This window comes from Hyalella azteca, unplaced genomic scaffold (genome assembly GCF_000764305.2).
Source record: "Hyalella azteca isolate HAZT.00-mixed unplaced genomic scaffold, Hazt_2.0.2 contig4664, whole genome shotgun sequence".
NCBI lineage: Eukaryota > Metazoa > Arthropoda > Malacostraca > Amphipoda > Hyalellidae > Hyalella > Hyalella azteca.
Window position 1 is genome coordinate 44,169 of NW_025934876.1, and position 18,186 is coordinate 62,354.

Below are 18,186 nucleotides of genomic sequence, written 5' to 3' on the forward strand. Positions count from 1 at the left end.
GTCATGCTCGGTAAAAGACTGTTTAGTACTTTATCGTTATCAGAAGAACTGTTTGGTGATCTATACACGACGCCTATGAGGAGGCTATCTTTGCCTTTTAGAGTAAGTTCGCACCACACTGATTCTCTAGCTGATTGATGTTCTGCAGATAACTTGACTTGCTGGGCCCCATAATAGGTTCTAACCCACAAAGCTACACCTCTACTGCACTGCTCTTCATTTAAGTTATGAAAACAAGCAAAACCTGGCAACTGAAATTCAAAAGCTGTTAAGCATGCAAAACATAATGCAAACATAGGATGCAAAAACATAAATTATTAGATTCATCGACTTGAAGGAGATAGTTGTGGAAAGCAGATGCATGTTAGTGGCCGGTACTGCCCAATACCCCCGTCACCTTCCCGTGAAGTTAAGTCCCTATAGAGCCATAGGCGCCGCAAGTCCGCAGCCACTGTTCCTGCCTGTACATATCATGGATGCTACACCCCAGCATGCGCCTACCTCCACATTTAACCCTCCAGTCTCCATCCAAACAGACGTAACCGGACCTAACATGACCACATTGGCTAAAATAGGTGGAGATTTGAGGTAAGTGTGCTGGTAGTGCCTTGCTGGGATGTAGCTTCCATGAAGACTTCATAGACTGGAGAAGTGGCTGTGGACTTACGGCGCTATGGCTTCAAGCACTCATGCATTGCCGGAATTGGTGTGGAATGCGTTTTTTTGTGATGTTGACTTCGTAGCTTTGAGGCTGAGCGTTGGCTCCAGCGCTAGTTTAGGAGTTAAATTTGTGGCCAACGGCCAGCCGATCACACTTGAAAAGTTGTATTTTTACCTTTCGATTGTGCTATTAAAGGAAAAAAACTACAGAAAGTAGAGCTTTTCTGGAAACCCAATAGAACTTGTTAACAATCTTTGCCAGACTATTTACTCCAGCCGTTCTCGTCCGATGGTCACTTGAATTGTTTGAAATATCGTAAATCTTATTATTATAATGATACTTCTGACAGGATCCGATATTGCGTGAGGACTAGTCTTTCGGGGAGATGCCCTATTGAAAAAAGTTCCATATTTTAGAAATCTCGTTGTGCTACTTATTAATTATGTATTTTCTTAATATTTAAACATACTGGGCAGGAAGGGCCCGGAAATAGATCGTAACGTCCTCAACCTTGTGCTGTACAGGACGACTTTGTGTTCGGTTCCCCTCGTCTTGAAGCTCCTGCCACTGATGAAACAGAAAGGTGAGTGTTGTATTTTGTAGGGAGCATGGGCTTGATTTTTACTGCTTCTATTTTCTGGCATATTCGGTCTTTTGGCAGGGAATAAATAATGAATGTCATCAGCTGATAAAAAGCAAGACTACTTGTAATGTATGATGTCAACATTATTCTCGAGAAGAATTTAAAAGCAAATGAAGCTTCTAGTAAATTCACCATATGTTCATGAAAACGTTTGAGAGACCAGCGTCTAATAAAAACGAAGGGTGGAAAAAATAGTGACTGTATCACAAGTTCAATATATTTATTGAAATAAGCTGGCACAAACGTAGGTTGAACACCACGGCGCCCGCTCTAGCCACTGATGATTGTGGAGCTGTGGGTGCACAACAGGAATGCAATTTTAGTTATAAGTAATAGTTATAAGTTATCAGTTATACGTTATAAGTTATCAGTTATACGTTATAAGTTATCAGTTATACGTTATAAGTTATCAGTTATAGAAGTTTTAGCGGATGTAAGGTTCTTTTTAGGATTACTCAGGACAGCAGCACGTACGCCCCGATCATGAGCCAAGAACTGCGACAACTCACATGGCTCACCTTCACTATCAATTAAGGGCGCACGCCAGTCCCAGGGCAGGTCTCACGCTACTAGAAGACTCCAGAGGTCGTACGGCACACGTCGGATGGCTGGACGGCACACGTCGGATGGCAGGACGGCACACGACGGATGGCAGGACGGCACACGTCGGATGGCAGGACGGCACACGTCGGATGGCAGGACGGCACACTTCGGATGGCAGGACGGCACACGTCGGATGACTAAACGGCACACGTCGGAGGACAAGACGTCGGATGACAGAGGTCGGACAAAGTGCTGCCAAGTCCAATGCTCGAAGGCATATGGTTAAACTTCAACAGGGATATTCATGAATTATCTAACATACGTGAACAGGTTGCTATCTGTTTGGCTGTAAATCGAAGGAGACCAAGTGAACTGTCACTACCAGACCCATGATCAAATCGTATCGCGCTGCTCCCATCAAAGAACCATTTATATGCAATTTAACACAAATTTATATTTTAAAAATATTCCACTTAAATTTCACATTAAATTCCACACTAAATTTCAAATATATTCACTTGAACTAAGGCCTCTGAATCTAAGGAAGCGACCTGAACCGTGACCGGTTGGGCCAACTTAAACAACATAAGTGAAGACTAAGGCGCGACCGGTAGAAGTCGGCTACGCCGCTGCATATGGTCACGTCACATGCTCATGGGTTGCATCGTTTTAGACAGCATCAGAAGTTAAAAGAACTTAGATAATACTTGTTGAATTAACAGTGAAAATCCAAGTACGTAATACACGAAAAAGATGAAAAATTTAGTGACGAGACATCGACAAAGCAACATAAAAACCTAACGATTTACGTTTTCCAGGGGGATAGGAACTGCACGTGTTGTTGAGTCAAGGTGCTTCTGCTGCAAAAAAATTAACATTCAGATTTTGTGAATGTTAATTTGCATGTTTTGCTGGTGAATGATTTCAAGATTGGTTCCGTCTTCAGGTAGCAGGACATTGTTCCTGCCTAGATGACGTCTAACCTGGTATATTAATAAAGTTGTGTGCTCTGCGCATCAGCATACGTCGAAATGACGTCGTCTACACACGTGTTTCTGAGCATCGCGGTAGCAGCTTTCGTTCGAACATTTTCCAATACTTCTCACTTGGCTGTGCGCTTTTATGCTGAACAGTGCGACGTGACTGTGTCTGAGAGCGATTTCATTATCCTCGATGCCACTTGTGGTGGCCGATCCAAGGATTTTACAATCACTGCATATTAGTAAACGGAAACCTTGTCTTAATAACGTGTATAGTTCTTATTCTCTTGAAATGTAACTCGATGAGTTTTTTTGTCGTTTTCTCGTCACGTAGAATTATTTTGTGGATATTTGAATTTCTGCTGATAATTTTACTTATATTCTCTTATGTTTTATTTTTTGAACTGCTCATGAAACTGGTCTCTGGAATGTTTTCATTAATATTTGGTGAATTTACTTGGCTATTATTCTAGGTTAACTTACTATTTTAGGTGACTGATAATATGAATACTTTTATGCTCTTAAGAACTCTCGAGACACGTGCGTATTAACACTTTCCAGGCTTCCGGCTAACCATGTCATCTGCGGCAGCATTCTTATCTAGTCAATGCATACGTGAGCAAAGCCTTAAAAAAACTGACGTTGATATCCAAGCTATTGTGCACTCGCCGGAGTCACCGTATCGAGTTCTGTTATCAGAGGTGACCAGGAACTGCTGTGAAGAGGGGCAGTGCTGGTTCAGGTGAGTTCGTTTAGATGAAAGTGTCTGCATTGCAATAAATCATTCGATGCGAGGTAGCTTCACAGCTGATGCATATATAAACTCTACATTACCACTACATATTTTACTCTTCACATTCGAGTTTTGACCTTCTTGCTCCGAGCGTCATCACATTATTTTCATTTGTGTGCCTCAGGTCGCCCAGGATGACGGATTTGTTTAGGCGTGGCATTGCAGCAGGACATCATTTCCTTGTGCTTATGCTGCTCCATCTCGGCGTGCACGAATTATTTCTGTACCCGTAGTAAGTGTCTTCGTCAATTACTGACGTACAATTATGGAGCTTGTTGGATTAATATTAATATAGTCCAATGAGTTATAAATTTCTATGATGTTAAAAGTTAATTCTTCTGTCTTCTGGAATAGCGAGACAGATATTACATGGGCGCGTGCTGACAGTAGGCGGCTCGTGTACTCCATTGTTCACCGTTATGCTCCGAGGTGGAAGCTTCGGACTCCTACGCCTTCTGGGTCTAGTTGCGACGACGAAATGAGGTCGCTGGAAAATTGCTGTCGTCCAGAGAACGTAATGGCTCGTTTAAATCAAACGGGTACGTTCAAATCAAAGATTGAAGCAGTACTTACGGTTAATTGCCCTTCGGCGTACCCAATTTGTACCTTAATCGGAGTTGCCCAATTTAGGAGGCTGAATGCAGCAAATACAAACGTTCTAATCGTAGACGCTCGATATTATAATTATTTAATAAAGGTCCATTAGCTTAGCATTAATGAACATAGAATTTTTGTTGGTGTATAGCGCCGCTGCGGTCGCTGCAGGAGCTGTGTCGCCTCTCCATCCGCGCCTCCCTCGGCCACTGCAGGATTGAAGAGAAGACGGAAGGCTTGCGAGACGTGTTGCCAGCTCCTCTTAGAGAATACCTTTACTTCCGCCACGACTTCCTCATCTTCCCGAGTATTCCTCAACTTTCCGAGGAAGATGAGTACTTCGTATCGTGACTCGTTTTGCCTGGGACCGTTGATACTGTGACTCGCCTTGCCTGGGACCGTTGATACGGTGACTCGCCTTACCTGGGACCGTTGATGCGGTGACTCGTCTTGCCTGGGACCGTTGATACGGTGACTCGCCTTGCCTGGGACCGTTGATACGGTGACTCGCCTTGCCTGGGACCGTTGATACGGTGACTCGTCTTGCCTGGGACCGTTGATACGGTGACTCGTCCTGCCTGGGACCGTTGATACGGTGCATTTCAAGTGATAATGATTCACTGATGGAGTGTTGAACCCAAAAGTTATCACTAAACGTATGAAAATGTTTATTTTAACTCATAAATGAACATATTGAACCAAAGAGACAATAAAAATAACATTCCCATATCACAACAGTATTTTGTTTGGTATCCTTAGAGGGGAATTTTTCCTTTCTATTTACTTCAATGACACAATTTTTCATCAAAACTTCGGAATATGTTTTGTAGGGCTACGTCCAGGACTACGCTGGTGCGACTACGTCGTCAACTGCCTGAGGCACGTCTTTGCTACTGAGGCCCAGGACGTGCCTGAGGCACGTCTTTGCTACTGAGGCCCAGGAGCAATAGAACTAACGCTCATCTGTCCTCAGTTGGGGGAGCTGATGCGAGATTATTTTGGTGACAATAGTGGGACAGAGACGGACGTCAGGGATTGTGCTCAAAGATACGCTAACGATTCCTTGTCAGACGAATGTGTGATTTAGACTTGTTCTTGTGGTGGCATTGACGCCAAGTGATTTCTTTTTCTCTATTGTATTAAGACTTACATTTCAAATATATTTTTCACGTTCTTTTTCTTGTGATTTGACGTAAACAGTGCAACAAATTTACTATTTATGGGTGCTTCCGCATATTTTTCTTGTCCAAGTTTAAATTTCTGAAAAAAGTAAATGTTAGTTTTCTAGTCACTGCAGCCCAATCTCAGATGTTCCGTAGTAAGTGCTTCTCACAACTGAGCGCGATATTACAGGCATGTTCGCATTGTTTAGCAGACAAGTTCTGTTAAAGAAAGCGTTCAGTGCTTTGCCCTGGCGCTCTGAGCAGCTGCCGTTAACGCAACACACTCGAGCTTCCTAAACAAAGCATTGATCCTAACAGAGAGAAAGGGGAGATAAAACAACAGGAATGGTTGAAAGTACGTCGTTCCATTTAGTACTTAGCACAGATTGTCATGCATCTAGAAGCATTTTGGGAAACCTGCTCAAAAGGAATTATAAGTAAGCTTCTTATCACGCTTACAATTAAGAGGAGTCTTGTCACGTTTCCAGACGCTAACCAAGTTGACAAATTCACACCACAATAATATTATAGAATATTTTATTGCATGAACACGAGCACCTCTAAGAATAAGTGGTTACAAATAGTTAATGAATACCTATTTCCGTACAGCTTTGAAAAACGTCAATTCTTTCAACCAAACAGAATTTACCTTGGCGGAAACTAAAGGTTTATCAGGTACAAGAAACTTACTCCAACACATAGGAGTAAGGAGGGCGTCATTTACTGTAGCGTTTACATAGTTTTTGTTACTTCAACTTTCTTGGCTCCCAAGATCAATAAGGTTGTTGGACCAAAGAAAAATAATTCATAATATTATAAATTAAATTATAATAATTCCAATTTACTCCACCATATTTGTGCAATCAATCGTTGAAATTGTTCAAATCTCCAGCCATCAAAATGACCATAATAAAAAATTCAATGACACTTGATAGTTTCGAGATTGACGAGTCAATATGCATTAAAACACTTTTCATAACTGACTGCATCGAAGGTATCACTAAAAGATCGGAAATTATAATTTTGTTCTTTAAAGTTAAAGTGCCAAAAATTATTTCAACGCTGCACAATACCAAGTATCCAAGTGACTTCGACCTCGGACGGTTATCAGAGATCAACCAAAAATATTAGTGGTCATAAAAATATACGTGAGGGTAGTTGAACAGCTGTAAATACTTCCCATGAATAAATTGCTTCTGAAAGCAAATAAATTACCTTGTAACTCCTAAAATTTTACTCAACTCATTTCGATTTTCCGAATAATAGTCAAAGGATGAATCATCAAAATTACTGGAATAAGTAAATGCAATTAATTAGCAAGCATTCACTAGTTGTATCAAAATTAAAACTCAAATCTGGCAGCAGTCTATGGAAGTAAGATTCATCAAGACGACAAAACGGTCACTGTCCAACCCTGAAGCTTTATGAGCGTCTAGCAGATGTAGAATGAGATAGAAACCATAAGGTTATAGTATAACGGACATGAGATTATCGAAGGTGGCCTCATCGACGAGCGCCTCGGCCTCGGTGAGAGTGACGTTGTTGCACGCGACGTCGCCCTCAGTTGACGTCGTCTCGCTCTGAGCGCCCCACTTCTGCAGCTCAGCCTCGGTGGGTAAGGCAAATATCTTGGCCATGAAGTTGTAGGCGTGTCGGCTGTGGCGGTGCAGTCCCAGGCTTATGTTGCGCATGCGACGCGACCAACGCCGCAGGCCTGGAGACAGCGACGAGTTCACCGCCTGCGCCTCAATGAAGCTCAGCTGGTGCGGTAGAACGTACTTCCCGATCTAAAGAACGAGTCATTCCTTACATTCAATATTAATAAAGGCACCATCGTCCTACATCAGAAATAATGCATTTTAAAAATCTTTCGGGCCTTCTTCAATGCCACCTTACATAAAATATTGTGTGATAAAATATGTAGATGTAGGGGCCATTCAGGAGTGTATCCAAGATACATATCTCGTCGGGATGTTACCTGGACCTGAACATTCATTCTTAGTGAGAGAATAGGAAAAGATTGGCGGAAAGTGGTGAAATGATTGGATCAAAATTGGAATTCAATTCTATAATTGGTATATATGAAGTTAACTGAAAAGACGCAAAAAATGTTTTCGGTGCTTTGAAACAGGTGTGAATTGGGAGTGTATCTTCTATGTAAAATGTGAGTTTTAATAGTCTCCACTTGATTAAAATACATAAGACTGGCAGTTATTATCGAGATTACGGGAATTATTCCAACATTACAGGAATTATCAGGCCCAGGCAGCGCTGAGCTAACCTGCTAGGAGGCGATAAATGAAACTCGGATACAAGATCCTGCGCAGTATGTACGCACTGAGCAACTATTTGCGCAACTTTAGCAGGTAGAGAGAGCAAGAATTCATGTGAGGTGAAGTGCAAGGAGTCATGTCAGGCAGAAAATGTTGTGTGCTGGGTTGAACATATAGTTGCGTCACTAATGGGTGTGATGGGCGTGGTTAGGTCACCTGGTAGAGGGTGCGTGAGCGGTGGGTGACGTAGGACTTGTTCTTGAGGGCGGCGTCGAGCAGTTGGCAGCGCGTAGCCAGACGCGAGATTTCCTTGTATGCCTTGTTCAGCTGCCGTGGATACTCGGGCGGCACGTCACGGCGAGACCCTGCCACATATTAACTGTTACCAAGCCAGGAAACTGTTAACTCTTACCTCAGGTCTCAGAGGCTGGATCATTTCTCGAGCTAAACAGTGCTAAAGATAACCTAAATATTTAGAAGGTAATCAAGTTGAAAGTGATACCACCATCATAGACGGCAAAGTCACTACCTATTAGTATGGAGATTGAATGAATTCCTCAACTCGAAGGTAAAGACTTGCAGAATATTAATAAAATCGTATAACTCAATCCACAATTTTTTCTCCTCTTCCCAGACGCTTTTTTGAAGGCCACGCCTAACTGTGCACAACTTAAGAATGACTTTTCTTTAGGTTCCTTAGTCTTCACCACTCGAGCTTATGCGTAACTGACCATCAGATATTTTAAATTGTTGCTTAGTTCTGATTGATCCATGAAATCTTAAATGACAGAGGTCCTTTATTTCCGCCTTAAGTCCCTCATGTCCACACCTCTAAGTCCCAAGACTCACTTTTGCTGTCCTGCAGCAGCGCGTCGTCGGCGCTGTCCTGCAGCTTGCGCTTGCTGGTCGCAGTCAGAGCTCCTGCACAGACGGACGCTGTAATTTAATACATTGTGCCTTGTATAATTTGCACGACTGAGTGACATGGAGAGTAAGACGAGAAATGCATGAAAACAAATTAAAGCATTGCGATAGGTGAGACAAGAGGATGGCACGCCATTGAGGTATTTAGGTGAGATCGTTATGAATCGAATGTAGATTTTGTAATATGCTTACAACCCATTTCAAACTGAAGTTTGATCAATTCAAGCATCATTAGAGAGGTGCGCGACGAAAGAATAAGCCACTAAACATCTTGACATGATAGAAGTAAGAAGTATTCAGGGATACTGGGTACATATTTTCCACCGCAGCAAAATAGATACTAGAGAAAAAGATCTAGCCTCGTAAACTCAGTAGACTGAGCCTTGCCAGTCATTTTTTTCCATTGGTACTTCAAACTGCGGTAAGATGGCCATTAGACCAACAGGAAATACTCTTAACATGAAGAATGCTGCTGATTATTAATCATTATTAATATTGCTATTAATTTATTAATAGCAATGATTAATATTAATCATTGCTGATTAATATTAATCAATATGAATCATTAAATTATTGGCCCGGGACCCCCAGTGACATGACACAGCCTCTGACGCATCGCTCGCTAGGGTCGCACCACGAGGTCTGCCGGCCGACCGCCTCTTGGCGCCCCGCGTTGGCTTGCTGGGTACGATGTCGTAGTCAGGATCCAGGTCGTCTGCCATCCCTTCATCTTCTTCGTCCTCCTCGTCCTCTTCTCCTCTGTACTCCTCGTCACTGTCCTCTATAGCACCAGCGTCTTGAAACTCGTCCTCGTCGAAATCAGCATCGTCAGGGACCTCTGGAACACGTGCAAATGAAGCGTCTCCATGACACCACAACAGCAACACGACACCACAACAGCAACACGACACCACAACAGCAACACATCACCACAACAGCAACACAACACCACAACAGCAACACGACACCACAACAGCAACACGACACCACAACAGCAACACGTCACAACAGCAACACGACACCACAGCACATCAGGCAGCATGGAGCACATGGAGCAAGGACCCTAACCATATTTCTTAGTCTTGGCAGCAGCAGCAGCAGAGTTTGCAGTGTTCTTGTTGCCTGCCTTCTTCTGAGCAGCTGATCCCGCCTGCCCACAGAAAAACAATCATCTATCATAAATTATGTATAGCCTCATAACAAAGCCCAAACTGGATAATTTGCTAATGTTTGTATGACATTACAGATTACTGGTAGTGCTTAGGTGAGTAATACCTGCAAGTAGTGAAATAAACCAGTTGGCTGCTCATTTAAAAAATTCCACATGAAATGCATATGGATATTAAACAAGCAAATCATTAAAACAGAATCAACCAAGCTTCAAATCATTATTCAATATTGTGTGAAAGCAATCACATTAACATAAGTCTACTCTGATATGAACTCAAGAGTGAAGTTGAATAGGAAACTTGGGACAAGACAGAAGATTCAGGTAGCTAAATACACATGTTTGTAGCCGTATCTTTTAAGGGACCTTCATTCATTCTTTACATTTTGTACTTATTAAACTACTTCAACATCACTAACTTGTTTTGCTTGCTACAATAAAGTGATGCTTACCATAACTTGAACCTTTACACCAAACCTGCTAGAAAATTTCTGAATACCCAAAGCAATCACCCACCATTTTTTCATCGCTAGGAGATTTGTTGTCTCGCCACCAAAATAATGAAGGTACAGCCGAGCTCTTGAGCTGCTCTGATATCTCGCCATCTGTTGGAATTGCCACGTAAAATCAATCATGGTACGTATTCAACATGATATTTTTGTGCATTTGTTGCATTTATACATTTTCTACAGCATGAAAAAGTTGTGAAGTAAACATATACACAAGAAATTTTAATTTAATATAAGTTAAATGCAAGAAAGATCAAGAAGAATTTTGTGCATGAAGTATCATGATAGTAATGTAGCATTTATTTTTGAGGAAACAATGTCTAGATAGGTTCAATACCTAGCCAGATACCATTGCCATCACATCTGGATAGACCTGCTGGCCTTGATGGATATACCATACTACTTAATTTTTATACATAGGTAACTGTCAGGTATTTAGATACCGGTATCCCTCCTTTTATTTAGATAGTATAACACAGCTTATACTATTATATTTCAAAGCACAACATGCACCATATCCTAGAACTGCAACAAAATAATTATACTATTTGCAGCAAATTCACCTTCTTCCAGGAAGTCATCTGAAGTGAAATGTTCTTTACAAATAGAGCTGGTTTCCTTGGGGGTCCAGTTTACACGTTGGATAGCAGCAAGCCATTCCTTCCCTAACTCCGAGTCAGAAGGAAATGGGTAAGTGCCTCTATTGCAACAACCAGGCACACAACATGTTGTTCTAGGCATAGCAATGAAGGAGGGTGTGCTAAGTTGTCTGTGAATGAAAACATCATTACATGGGTCATTACTGTTAACAATATAAGGTGCATAATTAGTTTCAATTTACTGTAATTTTGATGAGAGTTAAATTACACAATAAAATGATTAAAAGTTGTTGTCAAAGGAAGGTGCAAATAAGAATACAAAAATTGTGAATTGTAATAAATATAATAAGTCATGGTTAACTTTTGAATCAGAAGACTAGCAATCCAACTTTTTCTGAAATGAAATTTAATACTGTCAAACGGGGTAATAAGGAACGGGCGAGGTAAATCGGGATGCGCATCCCATATTTCGTAGAAATGTTGTAGCAGCTAAATTGATCAAAATATTGCAAAACTAAAAATAGTGGCATAAACTTCAATCATTTTTACTAGCTATTATGTATAAAGCAAGTTAAGAAATCATACATTTACTACCATATCTCTAAGAAATTGCTGAAAAAAATGTGAAAAGAGCAATTTGGGAGAAAAGTATGTACCTCTTAGGTCTGGAGCAAAATATTCACCGTATTAAAAAATTTCACTTACATAAAAGTTGCACACAGGTGTTGGCTTGAAAACGCGATTGACAAAATTTGTCTACCTCATTCCAGAAAAAATGACAGCCATTTCCATGCGACGGGGTAATTAGGGACACCCCCCGGGGTAATAAAGGACACTTCTAAAAATGCATTTATAGTTTAACCTCAGTTAGCAAAGGCCCCAGTTAACAAAAAATATTGATTAACAACAAAGAATTTTTATTACATTTACCTCGCTCAGCGAAAAAAATTTCACTGATTAAAAAAGTAATGTATCATCAGTCATCACAAAATTGTGCACAGAATGTCATATATAGAATTGTGCACCGGGCATCATAGAATGAAAAGTAATTAACCTAAACTATGATTTATTTCTACAAAACATAATGATTGTTTATAAAACATTCCTTTCTGTTTCAGGTAGTATGTTTTTTATGATTTTTTTATGGTGAGTTCACTCAACTCAATTTAAATGGTGTGAAATTACAAGCCATCCAGTAAGCTTACAGATACAGAAGAAATGCAATTTGGCTGCTGATATTAAGCTTGCAGTGGCCAAGGTCATTGTAAATGCTAAATGGCATGTTTATGGATACGGTAATATCACATCAATAATATGATAATAAATGAATATGGTGATATCATATCAATAAAGGATAAACAAGTAAAAAACACAGAAAATGTCATTTATTCTACATCTACATCAGCTACAATGAAAGAGGAGGACTTCAGAGTATGTACTGTTGGTAATGGATGAGTACACCCTGCATGCTTCAAACTTTTAAAAATTAAGTTTTACTTCAAGTGTCCCGGATTACCTTGTTCCCAGGGGTAATTCGAGACAGTTTCATTTTGTGTCTGGCACCTTGCGAATAGCATATGAAATTTTTTTAAGGTGCCATTTGATTGCCCTCACAATGAGCTATAAAATGAGCCTAAATTTGTTCATGATATGTTTCATGTTAAGAAGTTATCAACAAAAAATGCTCAAAACTGTCCCTTATTACCCTGTTTGATGGTAGCAGTTTCACCTTGTTGGAGCTGTGCACCAATTGATGTTTATCAAATGACTTTACAGCTCAGAAACCATCAAATGGAGTAATAAGGGACAATTTTGAGTGATTTTCATTAATGACTTCCTACCATTAAACATTTCATAAATGAGTTTGGGCTCATTTTAAAGGTATTTGCGAAGGCTATTGTATGGCATCTCTGTAAAAATTCCATACGCTGCTTGTTAGATGCCAGACACAAAATAAAAGCCTCCTGAACTAACCCTGGGAACGAGGTAATAAGGGACGCTTGCAATAAAACTCAATTTTTAAATGTTTGAAGCATGCAGAGTGTGCTCATCTATTACTAACAGTACTCTGAAATCTTTCTCTTCCTCTGTAAATAACGTAGTTTGTAGATGTGTAATAAATGGCATTTTTTGTGATTTTTACTACCTAGGTTTTCCATTATTGATATAGGTATTACCTTATCCATACATTACTGTATTCTTGATGCAATAATACCTACTAATCCATGGGCATGCCATTGAGCATTGACAATAAGCTTGTCCACTGCAAGCTAAATATCTGCAGCCATGTAGCTTTCCTCCAGAGGAAAGCTTACAGGATGGATACATAGATTACGTAGAGAGGAAAAATATTGACCTTTATGCCACTATTTTTTGTTTTGCAACATTTCAATTACTTTAGCTGCTACAACATTTCTACAAAATGTTGCTGGACTGGATCTCATTACCCCACCCGTCCTTTATTACTTGTTTGATGGTCCCGTAAAATAGGGTTACTTAGACCAGCGGGGTAACTTTGACCACTTTTGGTTTTTTTAACAAAAACCCCCAAAACTCAAAAACTATTTGTCATAGAAAAATTTTGTCAATGGCCCTCAAAGGCCTAATACTGAGGCTATGTAACACAATAGAAAGATTTAAAAAGTTTGCATATCTAATAGGGTATAAAATTAATAATGTGACCCACAAAAAAAGAGCAACTATTTAAAGCCTATCGGAGTACCCCCTCTAATTTTTTCATTTTTTTGGTAAAATAACTCCAGGTTTTGGTGCACTGTAGTAGAACTCTTCTAGTTACATATGCAAAAGACAAACTTTAGAAAAGTGTCATAGTTTGCAAATGGGGGGCGCCGCCCCCCAATGGGGTAACTTTGACCACCCAATGGCAGCAGTGACGGGGTAACATTTACCGGCTTGGAAATTAAGTTAAAATTACCATAGGTACCTATATAACATATTTTATGTTTGATATACCGGTACCTATTAATGTTTTTTTCTTTATGTTTTAGACTCTACAGAGTCTTATACATGGTAATTTTAACTTAATTTCCAAACCGGTCTATGTTACCCCGTCATGGCTGCCATTAGGTGGTCAAAGTTACCCCATTTGGGGGCAGTGCCCCCCATTTGCAAACTATGACACTTTCCTAAAATCTGTCTTTTGTATATGTAACTAGAAGAGTTCTACTACAATGCACCACAACCTGCCCCTGGAGTTATTTGGAGTTATTTCACTAAAAAATAAAATTGATTTTACCACCTGGTCAAAGAAACCCCAAGAGCTGGGGTAACAAAGACCATCACTTTTTTTTAAATTACATCAAAACTATGAGAGGCAGGAGCCAGCAATTTATGGTGAGTAAAGCTAGAGTATAGACCTGTATTTTGCATGTTTCAATTTAAGTTTAACTTATCTAGTAAAAAATGACATCATTTTGAAGGAAAAAAGTGGTCAAAGTTACCCCATTTTACGGTAGTCCATTTACGCGCATTGTTATTAGGTATTGATCGTGTCGATTTCACCGGCCGGGAGGATGTCAAGAATGTAGTGCCAACATTGGCATGCAGGATCGTACTGTTGACATACAGGTTCTTACCCTACTTGCCGCAACCAGTCCAGTCATTCATTAGAATGCACCGATGGCACATCTAAAGCCATGTTGCCTTCTTTAGTTCTGTAATTCATGTCTGATTGAATTGTGATCTATGAATGAATATTCATTACTGTGCTGACTCTTAGAACCTGAGTCCTGAGTTGACGCATTAGCAATCTAGTTAACTCATATCCAACCACGACACAATGCAGATACACGTTTGTGTGTACGGTCATTGTGATTACGTAATTTGCGTTGCCGCACGTCCATATTTAAACTATTTTAGCTTTCTAAAAGTACAGCGCACGGCGCATTTGTTTACCGGCATAGTACCGTTAGTACGGCGCACCGCGCAGGTCATTAAAATGACAATATAAATTCCCGTGTACCTGGCACATCTTCCAGACCATGGCTTTATTGCTAATAGGGCCATAGGCAGTTTACCGCAGTTACCACTTACCAGTTAAATTGAGTTAATTGCAGATTTAGCAAAATTTGTCTGACTAACTGAAATGGCAGTTAATTAGTGATCCGACAAACACCGCAAACCTGTCAATTTATGGCTGTGTATTGAGTAAAAAATGTTACTCTTAACTAAGGCTTTGATGGCACTTATGGGAACCATATGAGTATGAGTCGAGTTTATTCACGTTCGGAACAAGTTCAGGCACCATGGAGCGCATAGGGATGCAGTCTGCAGTGTCTAAATTGGTTGGCTTCAGCCAGAAAATGTTGAAAAGCTTCTCTTCATCCAACTGTTCCAACAGAACTATGACTGTCCAAATCAAGTTCTGGAAACTGAAATTAGCTGATGACAAAGATCCTGGTAGTGGTCCAATATTCCTAATAATACTAAAGCTAGTTTTAGACTATCTCTGCCTTTAGTAAAATTTTGTGCTATGTCTTCAGGAAATCTTCACAATTGCGCAGTCCTGAATTGTTATCAATAATCAAACACTTGTTCAACATTATTTAGAAAGGATAAACATTGATATTTAGAGTTCTTTTTTGAAGATCAAACTATTATATTTCTTCAAACTTAAATTTTTTTGTATTCTATAATTTTTTTATACATCTTTCCAGCCTTTTTGTTGAAGGAGCTTGATCAAGGCAAGATCAATGAAGCTGATTCTGTGATTGAGCTGGAAACAAATCAAAGTCTGTCCACTGTCCAGTGGAAGTGGACCAGTGAGTCAGCCAATGTCACCAGCTTCAGCCTTCAGCTACAGCTAGTATGTGCAGTGTATGGCCTCCTCCAGAGTCCAGACTCCAGACCATCATACCAATCATAGAACACAATTTTTGAAAATAGATAACATGCTTTCCCATTTCTATTTACCTGTCAAGATTAAGTACCATAGGTACCTATTAAACCACAACATGCCGTAAAATGGGGTAACTTAGACCACTTTTTTTTTATAAATGATGCCATTTTTTTTACTAACTAAATTAAACTTGAATTGAAACATGCAAAATACAGGTCTATACCTGTCTCTTATACACATCTAGATGTGTATAAGAGACAGCAGCAACACGACACCACAGCACATCAGGCAGCATGGAGCACATGGAGCAAGGACCCTAACCATATTTCTTAGTCTTGGCAGCAGCAGCAGCAGAGTTTGCAGTGTTCTTGTTGCCTGCCTTCTTCTGAGCAGCTGATCCCGCCTGCCCACAGAAAAACAATCATCTATCATAAATTATGTATAGCCTCATAACAAAGCCCAAACTGGATAATTTGCTAATGTTTGTATGACATTACAGATTACTGGTAGTGCTTAGGTGAGTAATACCTGCAAGTAGTGAAATAAACCAGTTGGCTGCTCATTTAAAAAATTCCACATGAAATGCATATGGATATTAAACAAGCAAATCATTAAAACAGAATCAACCAAGCTTCAAATCATTATTCAATATTGTGTGAAAGCAATCACATTAACATAAGTCTACTCTGATATGAACTCAAGAGTGAAGTTGAATAGGAAACTTGGGACAAGACAGAAGATTCAGGTAGCTAAATACACATGTTTGTAGCCGTATCTTTTAAGGGACCTTCATTCATTCTTTACATTTTGTACTTATTAAACTACTTCAACATCACTAACTTGTTTTGCTTGCTACAATAAAGTGATGCTTACCATAACTTGAACCTTTACACCAAACCTGCTAGAAAATTTCTGAATACCCAAAGCAATCACCCACCATTTTTTCATCGCTAGGAGATTTGTTGTCTCGCCACCAAAATAATGAAGGTACAGCCGAGCTCTTGAGCTGCTCTGATATCTCGCCATCTGTTGGAATTGCCACGTAAAATCAATCATGGTACGTATTCAACATGATATTTTTGTGCATTTGTTGCATTTATACATTTTCTACAGCATGAAAAAGTTGTGAAGTAAACATATACACAAGAAATTTTAATTTAATATAAGTTAAATGCAAGAAAGATCAAGAAGAATTTTGTGCATGAAGTATCATGATAGTAATGTAGCATTTATTTTTGAGGAAACAATGTCTAGATAGGTTCAATACCTAGCCAGATNAAAAATCATTTCAATTGCCAAGCGGCAAGCTCCAAATAAGCCTCCAATCATGAATCACTGTCTCAATCAGATATAATAGGTAGCCTAAGGTAGGCCTACCTAAAAGAATACATCCACATCTCAAATTATACAAATGTATGATGGTAAGCCTAAGCCAAAGTTTTCACCACATCAATAATTGATTTGTCTTGTTATGTCTCGTTATAATGGCTATAAATTCCGGGAAATTTTATGCAACCTATTTTTTTAACCGGGAATCGGGATGTCTCATCTCGTCTCGGACAGTCGGACTCTTGGTATCGTCCCAGAATTCCTAAGGAGGGCTGAAAATTTTACCGGTTTTTATTGCAAACCGGGAATCTGGGACAGAGCCTGTTGTCTTGGATTAACAAAAAATACCAAATGCGGGAGTCTAGTCGACACTCTAGTCGACACTGCCGGCGCCGGGCCGGGCGGGACCGGGCGTCTGCCTGTAGCTGTTGACTTCTGAGTGAAGTGCATTATTATAAATTATAACTTTATCACTCGCTCGTAAGCTAATTTATAGAGCAGATAAATGGGATAAAATTATTTAACTATCGCAGTTAAGTAAAAATAGAAGAAAAATTCGCAGAGCAAATTACCCGAAGTCCAATGTCGACCGCAGCATAATCTCTTTCTCTGCTCACGAGTAAAACTTAAAAGCTTCTACTTTTAGAGCTGAGGGAGCTCAGAAGACTCGTCCAAGGTAGCCCACCGAGTCACCGACAGAATAGTGCTTAGGATTTGCGCAAGTCAGCGCAACAGTGGGCAAAAAGACAGAGATAAGAACTTAAAAGCTGAAGTCGCCAAGGTGGCGAACGAATGATCAACTAAAAGCCGCGGCTGAACGAATTCCGCAAATTACGCATGGAGTAAAGTTTAACGGTTTTGAATACCATGAAAAATCCTATGCTGAAAAATTAAGCGCTGAAACTACGCATATCTGTGCATTCGAAATAAATTGGCAAATTACGAGTTATACGGCTTAACCTAAACGAGTCTTGGTCAATGCAAATTTAATAATCAGCCTGAAGAATGCCGGTCGCTTCTCCGTATATTCGTATAACTCGCGAACAAAGGCAGAATCGAAAAAAAATTGTCACGAGCTAAATATCACCCTTGGGAAGTTAGGTATTTATATGCCTAGTTTAATTCAAATCTGTGCAGTAATTTAGAAGA

The 18,186-nt window shown here is 39.9% G+C and overlaps 2 protein-coding genes across 3 annotated transcripts in view; one reads left to right on the forward strand and one right to left on the reverse strand.

Moving 5' to 3' along the window:
- The window catches only part of LOC108664933, a 20,903-nt gene extending 16,188 nt beyond the window's left edge, over positions 1-4,715 (forward strand). For both annotated transcript variants that reach the window (XM_018151632.2, XM_047880117.1), the window contains exons 10-14: positions 1,138-1,244; positions 3,389-3,569; positions 3,745-3,852; positions 3,975-4,159; positions 4,366-4,715. In XM_018151632.2, the coding sequence (XP_018007121.1) occupies positions 1,138-1,244; positions 3,389-3,569; positions 3,745-3,852; positions 3,975-4,159; positions 4,366-4,565 (781 nt within the window). In that variant the 3' untranslated portion in view covers positions 4,566-4,715. The remainder of the gene's footprint in view (positions 1-1,137; positions 1,245-3,388; positions 3,570-3,744; positions 3,853-3,974; positions 4,160-4,365) is intronic.
- A 1,006-nt stretch (positions 4,716-5,721) lies between these two features.
- On the reverse strand, positions 5,722-11,046 carry LOC108664934. Its single transcript, XM_018151634.2, has 7 exons — positions 10,815-11,046; positions 10,259-10,347; positions 9,643-9,724; positions 9,209-9,412; positions 8,500-8,571; positions 7,867-8,015; positions 5,722-7,164 (listed from the first exon to the last, which is right to left on the reverse strand). The coding sequence occupies exons 1-7, from the start codon at positions 10,990-10,992 to the stop codon at positions 6,844-6,846; spliced, it is 1,095 nt and encodes a 364-aa protein (XP_018007123.1). The 5' UTR covers positions 10,993-11,046; the 3' UTR covers positions 5,722-6,843.
- Between the last annotated feature and the right edge of the window lie 7,140 nt (positions 11,047-18,186).

Excerpts from the sequence above, each read along its gene's own strand:
- LOC108664934 (XM_018151634.2), bottom strand. The coding sequence starts at position 10,992 with ATGCCTAGAACAACATGTTGTGTGCCTGGTTGTTGCAATAGAGGCACT. Across the intron at positions 8,016-8,499 it reads GCTGCTGCAGGACAGCAAAA|GGTCTCGCCGTGACGTGCCG; the intron begins GTGAGTCTTGGG and ends AATATGTGGCAG. Across the intron at positions 7,165-7,866 it reads GCTCACGCACCCTCTACCAG|ATCGGGAAGTACGTTCTACC; the intron begins GTGACCTAACCA and ends CTCGTTCTTTAG.